We start from the raw sequence: 19,283 nt of genomic DNA on the forward strand, positions 1-19,283 counted from the left end.
ACGACACAAAAAATGCAAAACTGGGATATAACAGCTTGTTTAATACAAGCAGGAGTCCATTTAAAGCAGAAGGTGTTCATTTCCAGCCCAACAACAGCTGAAATCTCTTCTAAAAATGCTGTGGACCAGGCCAATGAATGATGCTGTTGACTTGTCCCCCATGGACTTTGGCTGATGTTGGTGTCCTTAGGTGTGGGGGTTTGGGTGGCCACACGTACCCTTTGAAAAAAAAAAAAAAAACACACACACAAGGCCAAATAAAACTTTTGACAGCTCTTTCAAGAATACACCAATTTGGTGTGAAATCCACAAATCTAGCAGCCCTGACCTGCAGTTATCCAGCTTGGCAGAGTGTGGCATCATTACCTTTGGTGATATTTTTGATTGCTGTGCGGCTCAGAACGTTTCAGTTGCTGAGGTCCACATATTCTACTCTATCACCTTGTTTTTTATTTCTTTTATCTTCAACTCCAGTCTGTTATCAGGTCTTGTGGAATGCCGTAGTCTTCTCTCCTCTCTTTTCATCCTCTTAGATTTTTATCACTCTATCTCCACTCAAACTAAACGTGTCCCTGCTACTTATGCCTTTTTACGCAAGACAAGTCCTTATCCATTCAGTCAGTCTGGCAGCGTGATCTATTGCTGTCTGCTCCTCTCAATTGGGTCCTGATTTATAAGAACATCACTTTTGCCTCTAGGAATCCCAATCATCAGTACACACAGTTCAGATTTGTGCATTGCTTGTATATCGCTCCCCATAACCGGTTTGCTATGGGCCTTTCTAATGATCCCCTTTGTTCTTTATTTTAATTTTGTACATATGTAATGGGAATGTCCCAAAGTTTCAGCCTTTTAGCAAAGCTGTACCACAGTTTCTTTTGTCTGTCCTTTCCTATAATATTCCATTTACTCTTTAAGTTTTTCATCTTTTGGTTCTTTCTGCTCTTTCTTGTTCCTCTTTTCAGCAGAAATTGTTCTCTTTGGGTACAATCGCTGCAAAGTTAGCCTTGGCTTTAAGTTGGAAATCTCTTGAATGTCTACCATCTCGACTCCTGGAAATCCTCCTTCGACAACCTTATGCTTCTTGAGCTCTCTGCTGCTAGAATTAATGGTGTGACCAACTCAGATATTTCTATATACAGCTTGTTTGGACTCAACAGGAGGGGAGCTTTACATGATGTCCACTTTTCTGATGTCCAGCTGTGCCCTCCCTTCTTCCTGGATTAGCTTGTGCTGTTTGGGGTGGTGGGGTGGACACCATGGGATGGGGGTTTTATTTTGTATTGGTGTTTTCATGGTTATCTTTGATTTACTGGAACTTGTTTGGAATATTTACTTGAAGACTATTAAGTGAAGTTTTTTATTAACAATTAGCACACATGACAATATAACATTGAAGTGGCAGCTCTGCTTTAACATTCAGTGTCATTTTCAGCATGTGTGTCTACACTGCTTATAACTAATAGTCAGTATCTATATATATAAAATCCCTGTGTGCGTCCAGGTGTCCGTGTGTGGGTGTCTTCTGGTGAAATGCGCATGCGCGGGGCACGGTGCGATGCGCGATATTACTGTCAGAGAAAGTTAGAGGCGTTTTACGGAAATACAAACCAGTATTACTGCAAGAGGAAATTAAAGGTACACAATACAGTGACGCATATTACAGCCACATACAAGCCAGTATTACTGTCAGAGGAGATTAAAGGCATATTACCGACGCGCACGCCTGTATTACCGCCAGAGAAAATTAAAGGTATATTACGGACGTACAAGCCAGCGGACGTACAAGCCAGCGGACATATAAGACGGTATCCTTCAATAAGGGCGCGCACAAAAAGGCGAGCCTCAAAAGGGCGACCTCAATTGGGTGCAGCGAATAAATGCGCGCGTAAATAAAGATCTGCACCTTTGTTGCTCTTCACATATTCCAGAGCCATTTGAACTAAATTATCTACGAACGCCTTTATTCGCCGCGCTCAATTTAGGTCGCCCTTTTGAAGCTCGCCTTTTTGTGCGCGCCCTTATTGAATAGAGCCGTACAACACAGTATTACTGTCACAGAAAATTAAAGACACACAATACACGGCGGCAGCCCACGAAGAACGGTCAGCTCAGCAAGTAAACATCAACAAAAGAAAGGCTGAAAGAAAGAAAAATACGACCAACAAAAAGAATGAGGTCAAAGTCCCTTGCCATTTAATATAGACTCTTCCTACTAATGTTTATGCACTACTGTTCTAGTGCCCGTTATTGTAACAGGCTAAATGACTAGTTTTGATATAAATTAAAAGGAAAGCTCAACAGAATTGAAATAAAAATGGTAAAAAAAAAACGTGTTTAAAACTACGAAAAAAACAAATTTCGGAATTTCTTGTAAATGCATGTATTATACTAGTGCACTTTTCTGTAGGCAGAATAAAAAAAGATAAAAGGGCAGGTAAGAAATTAAATTGATGAGACTTAGGGGTGACCCGCTGAATTGAGAATCTGGTTGGAATGAAAGACTGTAGCCATTGTGGTCCACCAGGACTGAACTTGAGAGCTGCTGCTATTTTTGTGGTACAGATGGCTTCTTCAGGTTGACCACAAACTAAATGTTCACTCTACTTATACTTAAGAAATCCTAAGTAATCTCCTGCAAGCAGCTCAACTTCTATTGTTGGATTTTCCCTTAAAAAGACTTTACTCACCATATTCTTCTGCCTTCTTCAACAGATCCAGGCTCCTGCAATGGTCTTTGCTATGGAAGCACTGGGAGTTGTTCCTGTGACTCCTCTTGCGTTGATAATGGCAACTGCTGCCCAGACTTCTGCTATTATTGCCAAAGTCTTAGTTATGGTACAGTATACTGCTACTTCAGCATAGTATCAAGCATAAAATATAAGCATAAAATAAATACATTTTTGTAATTACAATTTACAATACAAGTATTAATACTCAACCAATGCTCAGCATTGACCGTATACATATACCAATGATATTGAACCATTCTTGAATTTTACAAACTGTTCTAATTATAAATTCTTTTTTTTAGGTTTCTGCCAGTTTGTAATTACCACAACAACAGGTATTCCTACAGAGTGTTCCTTTAAATTATGATTGATAAACATTTATTTTTAAACATCCAATCTCTCCTGAGAAATGTGAAATAATAATATTGCACATTACATACAATGACTGTAGCTTAATGTAGTTTACACAAAAATTCTCTATATACAGTATAGTGGCAGAATTAAACAAAGAAAGACACAATGAGTATATGAAAAATATAAAACCTGTAAATAATGGACCAAAATATACATTTTGACATCTGTTGAACTTTTCTATTAGAATTTTATTTCTAAAAAGAATACTTTTTGAGAAATCTAATTTGTTATTGGCTCTATTAAAAATTGAAAAAAACAGTTTTCAGCCAAAGTCTGACAACTTTTAAAAAAGCCCAAAAATACTACAGCACCCCCAGAATCCATCTATCCATTTTCTCATAGCATTGTTAAATTCACTTAATCCAAATCAGGGTCACTGGGGTCCAGAGCTTATTCCTCAGGTTTCAGCTACAAGGAAGGAAGCAGACATGAACAAGCTGCCACTTTATTGTAGGCCCTACTCATTAGCACCCAAGTGGAGCACATTTACAACTACAAATTAGCCTAACATTCACAATTTTGCCACACAAAGACACTAGAAAAAGATTGATTTTGATCTAAAACTGTTTTGTGTATTTTTAAAGTCACAGTCAGAATTCTCACTCTAATTCTTAACACATTGAAAAAGAACCAACAACAGGTGGTGCAGTGGCAGTGCTGCTGCTTTGCAGTAAGGAGATTGTGGGTTCGCTTCCGGGTCCTCCCTGTGTGGAGAGCGCTTTGAGTAGTGAGAAAAGCGCTATATAAATGTAAAGAATTATTATTATTTTATTTAACCACAATCTCAGATGACAATGAGCGTGCGATGATGGCTTTTAAAGTGTTACTGCATTTTTGCTAAGACTAATCTAAATGGTGGCAAAGAAAAGTTTGTTTTGGAAAAACAAAGACATAAAAACAATAATATTTAACATATACCTAGAGACAAAAACAAAAAAAATAACCTTATAAAGAGATTTTCTAATTTCAAAATCTTCCAAAATATCAAAATGACCTTGAAATGAAACTTTTAAGTGCAAAAAGACAATTTTGGTCTGAATCATAACACTGAGAAGCAGCAGCACTAACTGCTCCTCCACCATGCCTACCAAATTTTATAAACTGCTTAATCCAGTATAATAATGCAGAAAACAGAAGCCTACTCTAAAAGCAAGCAAGCCTCACAAAATAATCCATTAAAGTTCACACTAACACAGTTTAGTTATTAATAAACATAACAGGAACATCTTTGGGAATGTGAGAGGAAACCAAAATCACCAAGGGGAAAACCCCATATAAATATCTGCTAAAAACCTAAACACACACAAATGCAAATATATACAGTACATATATTGTGAAGTGGGACAACTACGCATGACACTCTTATCCAGAACAGAATGCCTAAAATAAAAGATAATCCTTAAAAATAAAAGACTTACTGAACACAAAATACTATTTAGTATCACTGAAAATGCAACAATTTTCAAACAAACTGCACAAGAACCCAATATACTCTCCCCACTTGCCACCAATACTCTCTTACCATTCTGTCTCTTTCTTGAACACCAGGGCAATCTCCTGAATCCTTCCTGGAGTAAGGAATGTCTTCTGGTCTTTCCTCTGGAGCTCCCTACAGTATCCTGAAATCTTCCAACATCCCTGAGCCCAAATACTTGATACATGGCCAGGCCCCATTTCCCTCTCTGGCCTAATACTTCAATATGGTGTCATCAGAGTCATTGCTTGCAGACATTTTTAGAACGTGTGAGGGAATGATATTCTCGAAAGGAGGTCAATGCTTAATTTTTTTTTCATGGTACCTCTTTATGTTCAGTGCCTTTCACACTCTGGAATAAATGTAGCTCCCTTTGATGGATGTTGAACCCTATGTTTACCATCACACACCCACCTCCTCCTCCTCTAACTTTTACTCATTCTTCCTTTTGTGCTTTTTATGCAATAGTTACATTTTCTGGGCAAAAGAAAATCTTCTGCAGCTCAACCAGTTAGGTCACTTGTGTATCCAGAAGGATTGGTGGAACAAATATCAAGATGGTAGAAGTGAACCCAGTTGCCATTATATCATATACACACATGCAGTTAATTTTATTTTCGTATAGCATAATTCCCATTGACAAGGCTGAAATGCTGTGTGCATTTAAAATATGTTTACAGATTTATAGTTTTCATTACTGTCACATGTACAGAATGCAGTGAAATTCTTACTTGAATGTGCTAATCAAAATGTAACATGTCTCCAAACTCTGGTGCCATGATTAGTGAATATAAGAATCTCATGTCAGAATTTCTGTCCTCCTTATCTTAAAAATCAGACAGCATAAGGATATTTATATTATACGTATGAGGGCTTACGTCTCCTTCAAATTTTTACATAACACTAGTTATAAACCAGCCCTGTTTCCTGCCTTGCACCCTGTGTTGGCTGGGATTGGCTCCCGCAGACCCCCGTGACCCTGTAGTTAGGATATAGTGGGTTGGATAATGGGTGGATGGATGGATGGATGGATGGATGGTTATAAACCAGTTACTAGGCCGTTCATAGGTATGGGATTCAATATCTACATATCTGACTTTGTGCTCCCAAAAAAACAAAATTCACCATTAGCTTTAATTTTTTTTCATGAAAATAAAAAGCAATCACATTTGAGATCTGAAAAAGTACACTTCTGGCTGACTCAGTTATATTCTTCTATCATTAGATACTGTACCTCAATGAGACAAATAAAAATAATATTTCCTTCTGAAAAGCTTTTATTTCCACATCTGTCCTTTTGCATGTGAACCAAGCATATTCTAACACTCATAGGTGACGTTTGGACTTCACAATCAACTGAGACGTGTAGCACAATAAAATGTTGCTACAAAAATGAAGACTGACTGACAAAAGCAGTTGCACTGCAAAAATGGGCAGGAAGACAAATTACAGCTTTTCCAAGAAGCTAACTGCTGTCGTGTACAGTGCATCCGGAAAGCATTCACAGCGCATCACTTTTTCCACATTTTGTTATGTTACAGCCTTATTCTAAAATGGATTAAATTCTTTTTTTTCCTCAGAATTCTACACACAACACCCCATAATGACAACGTGAAAAAAGTTTACTTGAGGTTATTGCAAATTTATTACAAATAAAAAAATTGAGAAACTACATGTACATAAGTATTCACAGCCTTTGCCATGAAGCTCAAAATTGAGCTCAGGTGCATCCTGTTTCCCCTGATCATCCTTGAGATGTTTCTGCAGCTTAATTGGAGTCCACCTGTGGTAAATTCAGTTGATTGGACATGATTTGGAAAGGCACACACCTGTCTATATAAGGTCCCACAGTTGACAGTTCATGTCAGAGCACAAACCAAGCAAGAAGTCAAAGGAATTGTCTGTAGACCTCCGAGATAGGATTGTCTCGAGGCACAAATCTGGGGAAGGTTACAGAAAAATTTCTGTTGATTTGAAGGTCCCAATGAGCACAGTGGCCTCCATCATCCGTAAGTGGAAGAAGTTCGAAACCACCAGGACTCGGTCGAGGGAGAAGGGCCTTAGTCAGGGAGGTGACCAAGAACCCGATGGTCACTCTGTCAGAGCTCCAGAGGTCCTCTGTGGAGAGAGGAGAACCTCCCAGATGGACAACCATCTCTGCAGCAATCCACCAATCAGGCCTGTATGGTAGAGTGGCCAGACGGAAACCACTCCTTAGTAAAATGCACATGGCAGCCCGCCTGGAGTTTGCCAAAAGGCACCTGATGGACTCTCAGACCATGAGAAAGAAAATTCTCTGGTCTGATGAGACAAAGATTGAACTCTTTGGTGTGAATGCCAGGCGTCACGTTTGAAGGAAACCAGGCACCGCTCATCACCAGGCCAATACCATCCCTACAGTGAAGCATGGTGGTGGCAGCATCATGCTGTGGGGATGTTTTTCAGTGGCAGGGACTGGGAGACTAGTCAGGATAAAGGGAAAGATGACTGCAGCAATGTACAGAGACATCCTGGATGAAAACCTGCTCCAGAGCGCTCTTGACCTCAGACTGGGGCGACAGTTCATCTTTCAGCAGGACAACGACCCTAAGCACACAGCCAAGATATCAAAGGAGTGGCTTCAGGACAACTCTGTGAATGTCGTTGAGCGGCCCAACCAGAGCCCAGACTTGAATCTGATTGAACATCTCTGGAAAGATCTTAAAATGGCTGTGCACCGATGCTTCCCATCCAACCTGATGGAGCTTGAGAGGTGCTGCAAAGAGGAATGGGCGAAACTGGCCAAGGATAGGTGTGCCAAGCTTGTGGCATCATATTCAAAAAGACTTGAGGCTGTAATTGCTGCCAAAGGTGCATCGACAAAGTATTGAGCAAAGGCTGTGAATACTTATGTACATGTGATTCCTCAGTTTTTTTATTTTTAATAAATTTGAAAAAACCTCAAGTAAACTTTTTTCATGTTGTCATTATGGGGTGTTGTGTGTAGAATTCTGAGGAAAAAAATGAATTTAATCCATTTTGGAATAAGGCTGTAACATAACAAAATGTGGAAAAAGTGATGCGCTGTGAATACTTTCCAGATGCACTGTACATACATGGGCTCACTGGAAAGTGGCAGGGTGGGTGTAAAAGACTAAACAACATTGTGGCTGCCTGGTGAATCTGACATGAGCAGCGTGTCTTGCTTACACACTGCAGGTCACAGTTGTCTGATATACAGTATATCTCCATTCACTAACAAATCCACTTGTAACTCAAAACAAAAGACAAACTTAAATTTAATTAAGGGCAAAACATAATGCAAATAAACAAGAACATCCAGTACATAAAAATAAACATGCTGCTGTCAGGATAGGCTCTGGTTCAACATAACCCTAAAATTTAATTGAGTCGGACCAGAAAATGGACAGCTAAACAGAAGTAAGTGAGTAAGTGTTAATTGTAGAGTTCATAAATTTAAGGCTAACAGCTAACTTGATAGATAGATAGATGTATATAATCCAGCTACAGTTAGCCAATGGCTTCTCTCAATGACTCTTCAGTATGGTCCCACAAATCCTAAAATAAAATTGTTAGTCTGCTCTTTTCCATTTTTGCTTTTGAAGAATATCTCTTGCCAAAGTGTCTGGTTTTTAAATTTCTTTGCATTTTCTGTATTCTGCATCAATCAGTTCTAGAACACATCAGTAGATTCTAACATTTATCAATCTTTGTTCATGTTGCAGAATTCACAACAACTACACGTAAGTGATATTTTTAATACAGCATCATCTTTAGAAGGTTACACATGCTTTTCAGCTTCAGATGAATTTTTTTAAAAGCTAAACGCTCAAAAATGTCTAACTGGTTTGTGAAAGGTTTCTACAGTGGGACTCTTTTGTGTGCAGCGAAAGTGACAAATAAGTAAGAATATTGGACCAGGAGTTGTAAACAAAACTGCAGGAGTATCAAAAGTGTTGTCATTTTTCAGGCTGAGGTCAAAAACTAATAAAGGTCAGACTGACTGTTCAAAATAATAATAAAGAAAGTTTGTAACACTAGAATGCATTTGCTCTGTCATATGGATGTTTATGCTGTAGCTGAAGTTAGGTGATGACTTCTTTTCTGCTGATATTCTTTTCTTTTATGTCATCAGACTCTTCACAATTGCAAAGTGCACATTTTTTGAAAGGCCTAAAGCAGGTCCCACAACTGGTAGAATATAAGTGTCAGTCTGCTGATTTCGTGGTTTAGTATTTGATCAGAGAACGTTAGCTGCTCTTTATAGTTTCTGAGCATACATTTTATGGTATACACGAATATATGACATTCTAAAACATTTTTTAGAGCATCAATGATTGATAAAAGCATATTTTCTTCTTGCTTTGGAAATATTAATGTTATCTATTACACGTTCTTGAAACTTAGATTCACGGCTCTTTAAATTCCTCTCATCAAAATCCCACTGACAGCATTTCTTGTGTTTTGAAATACTTTACCTAATCTGTAATCTGTATCATTCAGTTCTACTACACATCAGTCAGAATCAAATTGTCAAGCAACAAGTAAATGGGAAAAATCCAAGAATCTAAAATACTATTTTTGTAAAGCATGCAGTGATTTGGAGTTTCTAACATTTATTCACCTTTGTTCCTGTTCCAGCATTCACAACTACAACTACAGGTAAGTGATATTTTTAATATAGCATCATCTTAAAAGGTTACACATGGCTTTCAAATTTTCACGTGATAAAGGCACTAAAATGTCTAACTGCTTTGTGAAAGGTCTTTACAATGGGACTGTTTTGTATGAAGTGAAGTGACAAACAAGTAAGAATATTGCACATGGAAATAAATTCAAAATTGAAGGAGAATCAAAAGTGTGGACATTTTACAGAATTAAGTCAAAAAATAGATTGACAGATCAAAATAATAATAATAAAAAAGTATGTAAAACTTATTTGGAGTTTCTAACATTTATTCACCTTTGTTCATGTTCCAGAATTCACGACAACTACTCGTAAGTTGTGTTATTTATTTGTTTTAAATTATTGCTTCATTTTTAAACTGATTGATACATATGGTTTTCAACTCCAGCTGAATTTTCCCACATTCTGATTTGAAAAGGCACTGGTGTGTGAAAGGTTTGGAACTGTTTTGTACACAGTAAAAGTGAGAAGAAAATAAGAGTATTGGATCAGGAGATAAAAAAGCACAAGAAAGAAACAAAAGAGTTTTCATTTTTCTCCGTCTTAAATAGCTATGGAATGATGACCTCATAATTCACACCCTGGGACCAACAATTGGCGCTCCTTACCATTCACAGTCTCGCTCAATCTGATATGATCTCTACAGACACATAGATAGATAGAACAAGCTGAGCAAAACTCAAATTCAGAATGTGTTGCCAAAAGAAATCCTTACATTTCTGTGCAGTGAGTTTTGTTGTTCTGTATCAGGCTGATGTGAAGATGTGCTCAAGCATGCACTTCAATAAGCTGACATCTTCACCAAGATTACTTTCTGTCTCATCTGACATTGTCTAACTGCAGCTCTATAATGAAAAAGGATAGTCAAAAGTACAAAGATGATCACCTCAGTTTGCAATGTTAATGACATTCTACTTTACGTGAAAGGATGTATACAACAAAATTCATTACATCATAATTTTTCAGTTTCTGTTTTATTTGTACAATTCATAAAAGTTTATTTGCAGCTCAATGGTTTATTCCAGGTAAAAATTCCTGCAATGACTCTTGCAACCAGGCCATTGTGAGGCCTCATGCGCTTTAAACAACAACTGCTGCCTTGACTTCTGCTCATACTGCTTTTATGTGAATGCTGGTAAAGCACTGTTTTGTAGGCATCCATCCATCCATCCATTGTCCACTGCTTATCTGAGGTTGGGTCATGGGGGCAGCAGCCTAAGCAGGGAAGCCCAGACCTCCCTCTCCCCGGCCACCTCCTCCAGCACCTCTCGGGGGACCAGCTGGGAGATACTGTATAATCCCTTCAGCATGTCCTGGGTCTGCCCCGTGGCCTTCTCCCAGTGGGACATGCCCGGAACAACCCCCCCAGGGAGGCGTCCATGGGGCATCCTGACCAGATGCCCGAACCACCTCACCTCAACTGACTCCTCTCAATGCGGAGGAACAGCGACTCTATTCCGAGTCTCTCCCGTATAACTGAACTCCTCACACTATGACAAAGGGCAGCCCTGGAGGAGTCCAACCTCAACAGGAAACGAGTCCGACTTATTGCCGGCAATGCAGACCAAGCTCCTGCTCCTCCTGTACAGGGACTGAATGGCTCGTAACAACGAGCCTTGTAAGATAGATAGATAGATAGATACTTTATTAATCCCAATGGGAAATTCACATTATCCAGCAGCAGTATACTGATACAATAAATAATATTAAATTAAAGATTGATAATAGTAATAATGCAGGTGAAAAACAGACAATAACTTTGTATAATGTTAAATGTTAACGTTGTACCCCGTACTCTTGGAGCACACCCCACAGGATGCTTCGAGAGACACGGTCGAATGCCTTTTCCAAATCCACAAAACACATGCGGACTGGTTGGGCAAACTCCCCTGCCCCCTCCAGGATCCTGGCCAGGGTGTAGAGCTGGTCCAGTGTTCCATGTCCGGGACAGAATCCGCATTATTCCTCTTGAATCCGAGATTCGACCATCAACCAAACTCTCTTCTCCAGCACCCCTGAATAGACCTTACCGGGGAGGCTGAGGAGTGTGATCCCCCTATAGTTGGAGCACATCCTCTGGTCACCCTTCTTAATATGGGGGACCACCACCCAATCCAGAGGCACTGCCCCTGATGTCTGTGCAATGTTGCAGAGACGTGTCAACCAGGACAACCCCACAACATCCAGAGCCTTGAGGAACCCAGGGTGAACCTCGGCCACCCCAGGGGCCATGCCACCTCGGAGCTTTTTAACTACCTCGGTGACCTCGGCCCCTGATATGGACGGGCCCCCCCCCCCCGGAGTCCTCTAGCTCTGCTTCCTCTAAAGAAGACATGCTGGTGGGATTGAGATGATTCTCAAAGTATTCCTTTCCACCGGTCAATAACGTCTGCAGTTGAAGTCAGCAGGGCCCTATCGCCACTGTACACAGTATTGGTAGAGCACTGCTTTCCCCTCCTGAGGTGCTTGACGGTTTGCCAGAACCTTCTCTGTGCCGAACGAAAGTCGTTTTCCATGGCTTCCCCAAACTCCTCCCATGCCCGAGTTTTGCCTCTGCAACAGCCGATGCCACCACACGCTTGGACTGCCGGTACCCCACAGCTGACCCTGGAGTCCCACTGGTCAACCAGACCCAATAGGACTCTTTCTTCAACTTGACGGCCTCTCGAACCTTAGGTGTCCACCACCAGGTTCGTGGATTGCCACCACGAGAGGCACCGACAACCTTGTGGCCACAGCTCCGTTCTGCAGTTTCGACAATGGAGGCTCGGAACATGGACCATTCAGAATCAATGTCCTTTGCCTCCCTGGTCTGTCCGGCAGACTCTTCCGCCATCTGATCCAACTTACCACCAGGTGGTGATCAGTTGACAGCTCAGCCCCTCTCTTCACCCGAGTGTCCAAGACATAAGGTCGCAGATCTGATGACACGATTACAAAGCCGATCATCGAGCTGCGACCTCGGGCATCCTGGCGCCAAGTGCACTTATGGACACCCTTATGCTTGAACATGGTGTTTGTTATGGACAATCCATGACCAGCACAGAAGTCCAACAACTGAACACGACTTGAGTTTAGATCGGGTAGGCTGTTCTTCCCAATCACACCACTCCAGGTTTCACTGTTGTTGCCAATGTGAGCGTTTAAGTTTCCCAGCAGGATGATAGAGTCCCCAGGAGCTGCGCCTCACAGCGCTTCCTCCAGGGACTCCAAGAAGGCTGGGTACTCTGACCTGCTGTTCGGTGCATAAACGCAAACAACAGTCAGAGTCCTTCCCCCATCTCGAAGGTGCAGGGAAGCAACCCTCTCGTCCAACGGGGAGAACCCCAACGTGCAGGCCTCGAGCCGGGGGGCCATAAGCAAGCCCACCCCTGCCCGATGCCTTTCACCCACAGCAACTCCAGAGTGGAACAAAGTCCAGCCTCTCTCAAGAGGAATGGTTCCAGAGCCCAGACCATGCGTACAGGTGAGCCCGACTATATCTAGCCGGTACCTGTCAACCTCTCGCACCAGTTCGGGCTTCTTCCCCGCCAGAGAGGTAACATTCCATGTCCCAAGAGCCAGTTTCGGCAACTGAGGGTCGGAATACCAGAGTTACCGCCCTCAGCCACCACCCATATCATATTGCACCTGACCCCTATGGCCTCTCTTGCAGGTGGTGGGCCCACAAGAGGTTTTGTAGGCATCTAAAAATATATATATATTCTCTGCATATTAGCAATGCTTAAAATATCAGTAATTTAACTTTTGCTTCTTTATTTATTGTTAGAATTCTGTGATTCCACAACTGACTATGGGATAAGTGCTGTCCTCTGTCTAGCATGTGCAGATTTTCTAACTTAAGAGGCATTGAAATTGTCAGAGCTGATATGTTTCCCTCTACAGCTGGATTTAACATGTGCATGGGTCAATGTGGCAGAACATCAGGACCCTGCTCATGTGACCCCTCCTGTGTTGAGAGTGGTAACTGCTGCTCCACCTTCTGTGACTTCTGCTCTTACATGGACACAGGTACTGAAGTAGCGTGCAGTCTGCTTTTAAACATTATTCTAAATTTCTTGTTCTGCCTGGCTTTACATCTGTATGTTGAGGCTTATCAGTGTGAGAGAGCAGATGTTGTGTTCTTTAAGAGTCTCCTTGTTCTAATTGTCTTCTATTTGTTTTAGGATATTGCCAGGTGCTAACACCAGTAACAGGTGAGTCCAATGTTTGGGGAATATATTGTTTAAAATTAAATATTATCATTAATTCTAATAATCAATATAATTAAATATGATCATTGATTATAAAAGTTTCTCTTACATTGTCATAGTCAAGTCTCAGGCCTCTAGCTCAGGGGTCCCAAACGTAAAGTTCTGGGGTACCACTGTAGCAGTGTTTTCATTCCAAACAGTTTCACAAATAAATGATTCAGTGGTGCGTCTAAAAGATCTCCTTATTTCCGTCTCTTATTTTGCATTCAGAAATACTGCATCTGCTGGTATATTAACAAGTAAACAAAATTCTGAAATTTGCATTTTGTCAAATCTTAAAATCTTAATTTTATGTTACCGTATTCTTATAAATTTACCTTTCCCTGTAGAGTTTACTTGTTTTATTGTATATGACGATAAATGGTGAGCAGTACAGACAACAGGTAGAAATGACACAGAATACTAAAGGGAAGCAGCTACTCAGTATAAAATTCACTTGTGAGGTAATTGATAAGAAAAGGCTGTTTCCTTAAGAGGCATTAGCTCTCTGGAAATGTGTTCTTTTCAATTGCGGCGTTTTAATTAACCTATCACATATTCGATTCTATTACCTTGTTTTTTATTTCTTTTATCTTCAACTCCAGTCTGTTATCAGGTCTTGTGGAATGCTGCAGTCTTCTCTCTTCTCTTTTCATCCTCTGAGATTTTTATCACTCTATCTCCACTCAGACTAAATGTGTCCCTGCTACTTATGCGTTTTTACACAAGACAGGTCCTTGTCTGTTCAGTCAGTCTGGCAGCGTTATCTATCACTGTCTGCTCCTCTTGGTTGGGTCCTGATTTTTAAGAACATCACTTTTGCCTCTAGGAATCCCAATCATCAGTACACACAGTTCAGATTTGTGCATTGCTTGTATATCACTCCCCATAACTGGTTTGTTATGGGCCTTTCTAATGATCCCCTTTGTTCTATTTGTTTTTAATTTTTTTACATATGTAATGGGAATGTCCCAAAGTTTCAGCCTTTTGGCAAAGCTGTACCACAGTTTCTTTTGTCTGTCCTCTCCTATAATATTCCATTTACCCTTTAAGTTTTTCTTCTTTTGGTTCTTTCTGCTTTTTCTTGTTCCTCTTTTCAGCAGAAATTGTTCTCTTTGGGTACAATCGCTACAAAGTTAGCCTTGGCTTTAAGTTGGAAATCTCTTGAATGTCTACCATCTCTACTCCTGGAAATCCTCCTTCGACAACCTTATGCTTCTTGAGCTCTCTGCAGCTAGAATTAATGGTGTGACCAACTCAGATATTTCTATATAAAACTATTTTGGACTCAACAGGAGGGGAGCTTTACATGATGTCCACTTTTCTGATGTCCAGCTGTGCCCTCCCTTCTCCTGGATTAGCTTGTGCTGTTTGGGGTGGTAGGGTGGACACCATGGGATGGGGGTTTTATTTTGTATTGGAGTTTTCATGGTTATCTTTGATTTACTGGAACTTGTTTTGCATATTTACTGAATAGAAATTTGATAAAAAAAACACGTACAGTAAGAGAGGTCAGCAGGAGTGAACTTGAAGACCATTACGTGAAGTTTTTTATTAACAATTAGCACACATGAGAATATAACATTGAAGTGGCAGCTCTGCTTTAACATTCAGTGTCATTTTCAGCATGTGTGTCTATACTGCCTATAACTAATAGTCAGTATTTTGATATAAATTAAAAGGCAAACTCAACAGAAATAAGAGGAATTGAAATAAAAATGGTAAAAAAAAGTTAAGTGTTTAAAACTATGTAAAAAAACAAATTTCGGAATTTCTTGTAAATGCATGTATTATACTAGTTCACTTTTCTGTAGGCAGAATAAAAAAAAGATAAAAGGGCAGGTAAGAAATTAAATTGATGAGACTTAGGGGTGACCCGCTGAATTGAGAATCTGGTTGGAATGAAAGACTGTAGCCATTGTGGTCCACCAGGACTGAACTTGAGAGCTGCTGCTATTTTTGTGGTACAGATGGCTTCTTCAGGTTGACCACAAATTAAATGTTCACTTAAGAAATCCTAAGTAATCTCCTGCAAGCAACTCAACTTCTATTGTTGGATTTTCCCTTAAAAAGACTTTACTCACCATATTCATCTGCCTTCTTCAACAGATCCAGGCTCCTGCAATGGTCTTTGCTCTGGAAGCACTGGGAGTTGTTCCTGTGACTACTCTTGCGTTGATAATGGCAACTGCTGCCCAGACTTCTGCTATTATTGCCAAAGTCTTAGTTATGGTACAGTATACTGCTACTTCAGCACAGTATCGAGCATAAAATATAAGCATAAAATAAATACATTTTTATAATTACAATTTACAATACAAGTATTAATACTCAACCAATGCTCAGCATTGACCGTATACGTATACCAATGATATTGAACCATTCTTGAATTTTACAAACTGTTCTAATTATAAATTCTTTTTTTAGGTCTCTGCCAGTTTGTAATTACCACAACAACAGGTATTCCTACAGAGTTAAGAGTGTTCCTTTAAATTATGATTGATAAACATTTATTTTTAAACATCCAATCTCTCCTGAGAAATGTGAAATAATAATATTGCACATTACATACAATGACTGTAGCTTAATGTAGTTTACACAAAAATACTCTATATACAGTATAGTGGCAGAATTAAACAAAGAAAGACACATTGAGTATATAAAAAATATAAAACCTGTAAATAATGGACCAAAATATACATTTTGACATCTGTTGAACTTTTCTATTAGAATTTTATTTCTAAAAAGAATACTTTTTGAGAAATCTAATTTGTTATTGGCTCTATTAAAAATTGAAAAAAACAGTTTTCAGCCAAAGTCTGACAACCTTTAAAAAAAGCCCAAAAATACTACAGCACTCCCAGAATCCATCTATCCATTTTCTCATACCATTGTTAAATTCACTTAATCCAAATCAGGGTCACTGGGGTCCAGAGCTTATTCCTCAGGTATCAGCTACAAGGAAGGAAGCAGACATGAACAAGCTGCCAGTTTATTGTAGGCCCTACTCATTAGCACCCAAGTGGAGCACATTTACAACTACAAATTAGCCTAACATTCACAATTTTGCCACACAAAGACACTAGAATATGATTGATTTCGATCTAAAACTGTTTTGTGTATTTTTAAATTCTTTTTTGCCAGACTGAAAATCTAACAATTCATCTGAGTTCCAGCAACGGCAAAGTCCACCTGCTTTTTGAAAAGCAAACTTCACTACTGCAACAATAAGTTGGCAAAAAGACATCAGGAGATGGACAGAAAAATCAAATGAATCAAATTCAAAACCAGGCCATCAAGTAACCCAGGAAAACCCCATGTAGACATCTGCTAAAAACCACCACACACACGAACGCAAATATATACAGTACATATATTGTGAAGTGGGACAACTATGCATGACACTCTTATCCAGAACAGAATGCCTAAAATAAAAGAGAATCCTTAAAAATAAGAGACATACTGAACACAAAATACTATTTAGTATGACTGAAAAAGCAACGATTTTCAAACAAACTGCACAAGAACCCAATATACTCTCCCCACTTGCCGCCAATACTCTCTTACCATTCGCTCTCTTTCTTGAACACCAGCCACACCACATGTCCACCATATTGAGCACTCGCCACTAACTTGTCTCTTGACAATTAAACTCTGAAAGGAGATGTTTGCAGGGCAATCTACTGAATCCATCCTGGAGTAAGGAATGTCCTCTGGCCTTTCCTCTGGAGCTCCCTACAGTATCCTCAAATCTTCCAAAATCCCTGAGCCCAAATACTTGCTAAAGGGCCAGGCCCCATTTCCCTCTCTGGCCTAATAGTTCAATATGGTGTCATCAGAGTCATCGTTTCCAGTCACTTTTAGAACATGTGAGGGAATGATATTCTCTAAAGGAGGTTAATCCCTAATTTATTTTTCATGGTACCTCTTTATGTTCAGTGCCTTATACGCTCTGCAATAAATGCAGGTCCCTTTGTGGTTGTTGAAACCCATGCTTACCATCACACACCCCCCTCCTCCAACTCCTCCGCCTCGTCTAACTTTTAGTCATTCTTCCTTTTGTGCTTTTTATGCAATAATTACATTTTCTGGGCAAAAGAAAATCTTCTGCAGCTCAACCAGTCAGGTCACTTGTGTATCCAGAAGGATTGGTGGTGTAAATATTAAGATGGTAGAAGTGAACCCAGTTGCCATTATAACATATACACACATGCAATTGATTTTATTTTCATATAACACAATTCTGATTGACTAGGTTGAAATACTGTGTACATTTAAAAATATGTTTATAGGTTTATAGTGTCATTACTGTCACATATACAGAACACAGTGAAATTGTTACTTGCATGTGCTAATCAAATTGTTACCTGTTGCTGAATTCTGGTGCCATGATTAGTAAGTATAAGAATCTCATGTTAGAATTTCTGTCTTCCATACCTGAAAAATCAGACAGCATAAGGATACCTATTTTATATACATGAGGACGTCTCCTTCAAATTTTTGCATAACACTATTTATAAGCCAATTACTAGGCCATTCATAGGTATGGGGTTTAGTTTTACATATCTGACTTAGTCCTCCCAAAAAAACAAAATTCACCATTACCTTTAATTCACATCTGAGATCTTAAAAATTACACATAATATTTCCCTCTGAAAAGCTTTTATTTACCCATATGTCCTTTTGCATGTGAACCAAGCATATGCTCACACTCATAGGTGACATTTGGACTGCACAATCAACTGAGACGTATAACACAAAAAAATGTTGCTACAAAAATGAAGACTAACCGACAAAATCAGTTGCACTATAAAAACAGGCAGGCAGACAACTGACAGCTTTTCCAAGAAGCTAACTGCTGTCGTGTAGATACATGGGCTCACAGAAAAGTGGCAGGGTGGGTGTAAAAGACAAAAGAACATTGTGGCTGCCTTGTGAACTTGACATGAGCAGCTTGTCTTGCACATTGCAGGTCACAGTTGTCTGATATATATTTCCATTCACTAACAAATCCACTTGTAACTCAAAATAAAATACAAACATATTTAATAAAAGGGCAAAACATAATGCAAATAAACAAGAACATCCAGTACATAAAAATAAACATGCTGCTGTCAGGATAGGCTTGGACTCAACATAACCCTAAAATTGAATTGAGTTGGTCCAGAAAATGGACAGCTAAATAGAAGTAAGTGAGTAAGTGTTAATTGTAGAGTTCATAAATTTAAGGCTAACAGCTAACTTGCTAGATAGATAGATGTATATACTATAATCCTGCTACAGTTAAGCTTCTTAATTAATTAATTAATTGGTTAATTAAGCTTCTCTTAATGACTCTTCTGTATGGTCCCACAAATCCTAAAATAAAACTGTTAGTCTGCTCTTTTCCGTTTTTGCTTTTGAAGAATCTCTCTTGCCAAAGTGTCTGGTTTTTAAATTTCTTTGCATTATCCGTAAACTGCATCAATCAGTACTAGAACACATCAGTAGATTCTAACATTTATTCATCTTTGTTCATGTTGCAGAATTCACAACAACTACACGTAAGTGATACTTTTAATACAGCATCATCTTTAGAAGGTTACACATGCTTTTCAACTTCAGCTGAATATTTCAAAAGCTAAAGGCACAAAAATTTCTAACTGGTTTGTGAAAGGTTTCTACAGTAGGGCTGTTTTGTGTGCAGCGAAAGTGACAAACAAGTAAGAATATTGGACCAGGAGTTGTAAACAAAACTGCAGGAG

The 19,283-nt window shown here is 39.4% G+C and overlaps 1 protein-coding gene across 1 annotated transcript in view; it reads left to right on the forward strand.

The window, feature by feature from the left end:
- LOC114645556 (keratin-associated protein 5-3-like) overlaps positions 1-19,283 on the forward strand; it is a 69,351-nt gene that overhangs the window by 18,152 nt on the left and 31,916 nt on the right. The window contains exons 7-11 of the mRNA XM_051922597.1: positions 2,716-2,838; positions 3,035-3,067; positions 9,262-9,282; positions 13,193-13,318; positions 13,474-13,503. Of these exons, the coding sequence (XP_051778557.1) occupies positions 2,716-2,838; positions 3,035-3,067; positions 9,262-9,282; positions 13,193-13,318; positions 13,474-13,503 (333 nt within the window). The remainder of the gene's footprint in view (positions 1-2,715; positions 2,839-3,034; positions 3,068-9,261; positions 9,283-13,192; positions 13,319-13,473; positions 13,504-19,283) is intronic.

Source organism: Erpetoichthys calabaricus, chromosome 2, assembly GCF_900747795.2.
Source record: "Erpetoichthys calabaricus chromosome 2, fErpCal1.3, whole genome shotgun sequence".
Classification (NCBI taxonomy): domain Eukaryota; kingdom Metazoa; phylum Chordata; class Cladistia; order Polypteriformes; family Polypteridae; genus Erpetoichthys; species Erpetoichthys calabaricus.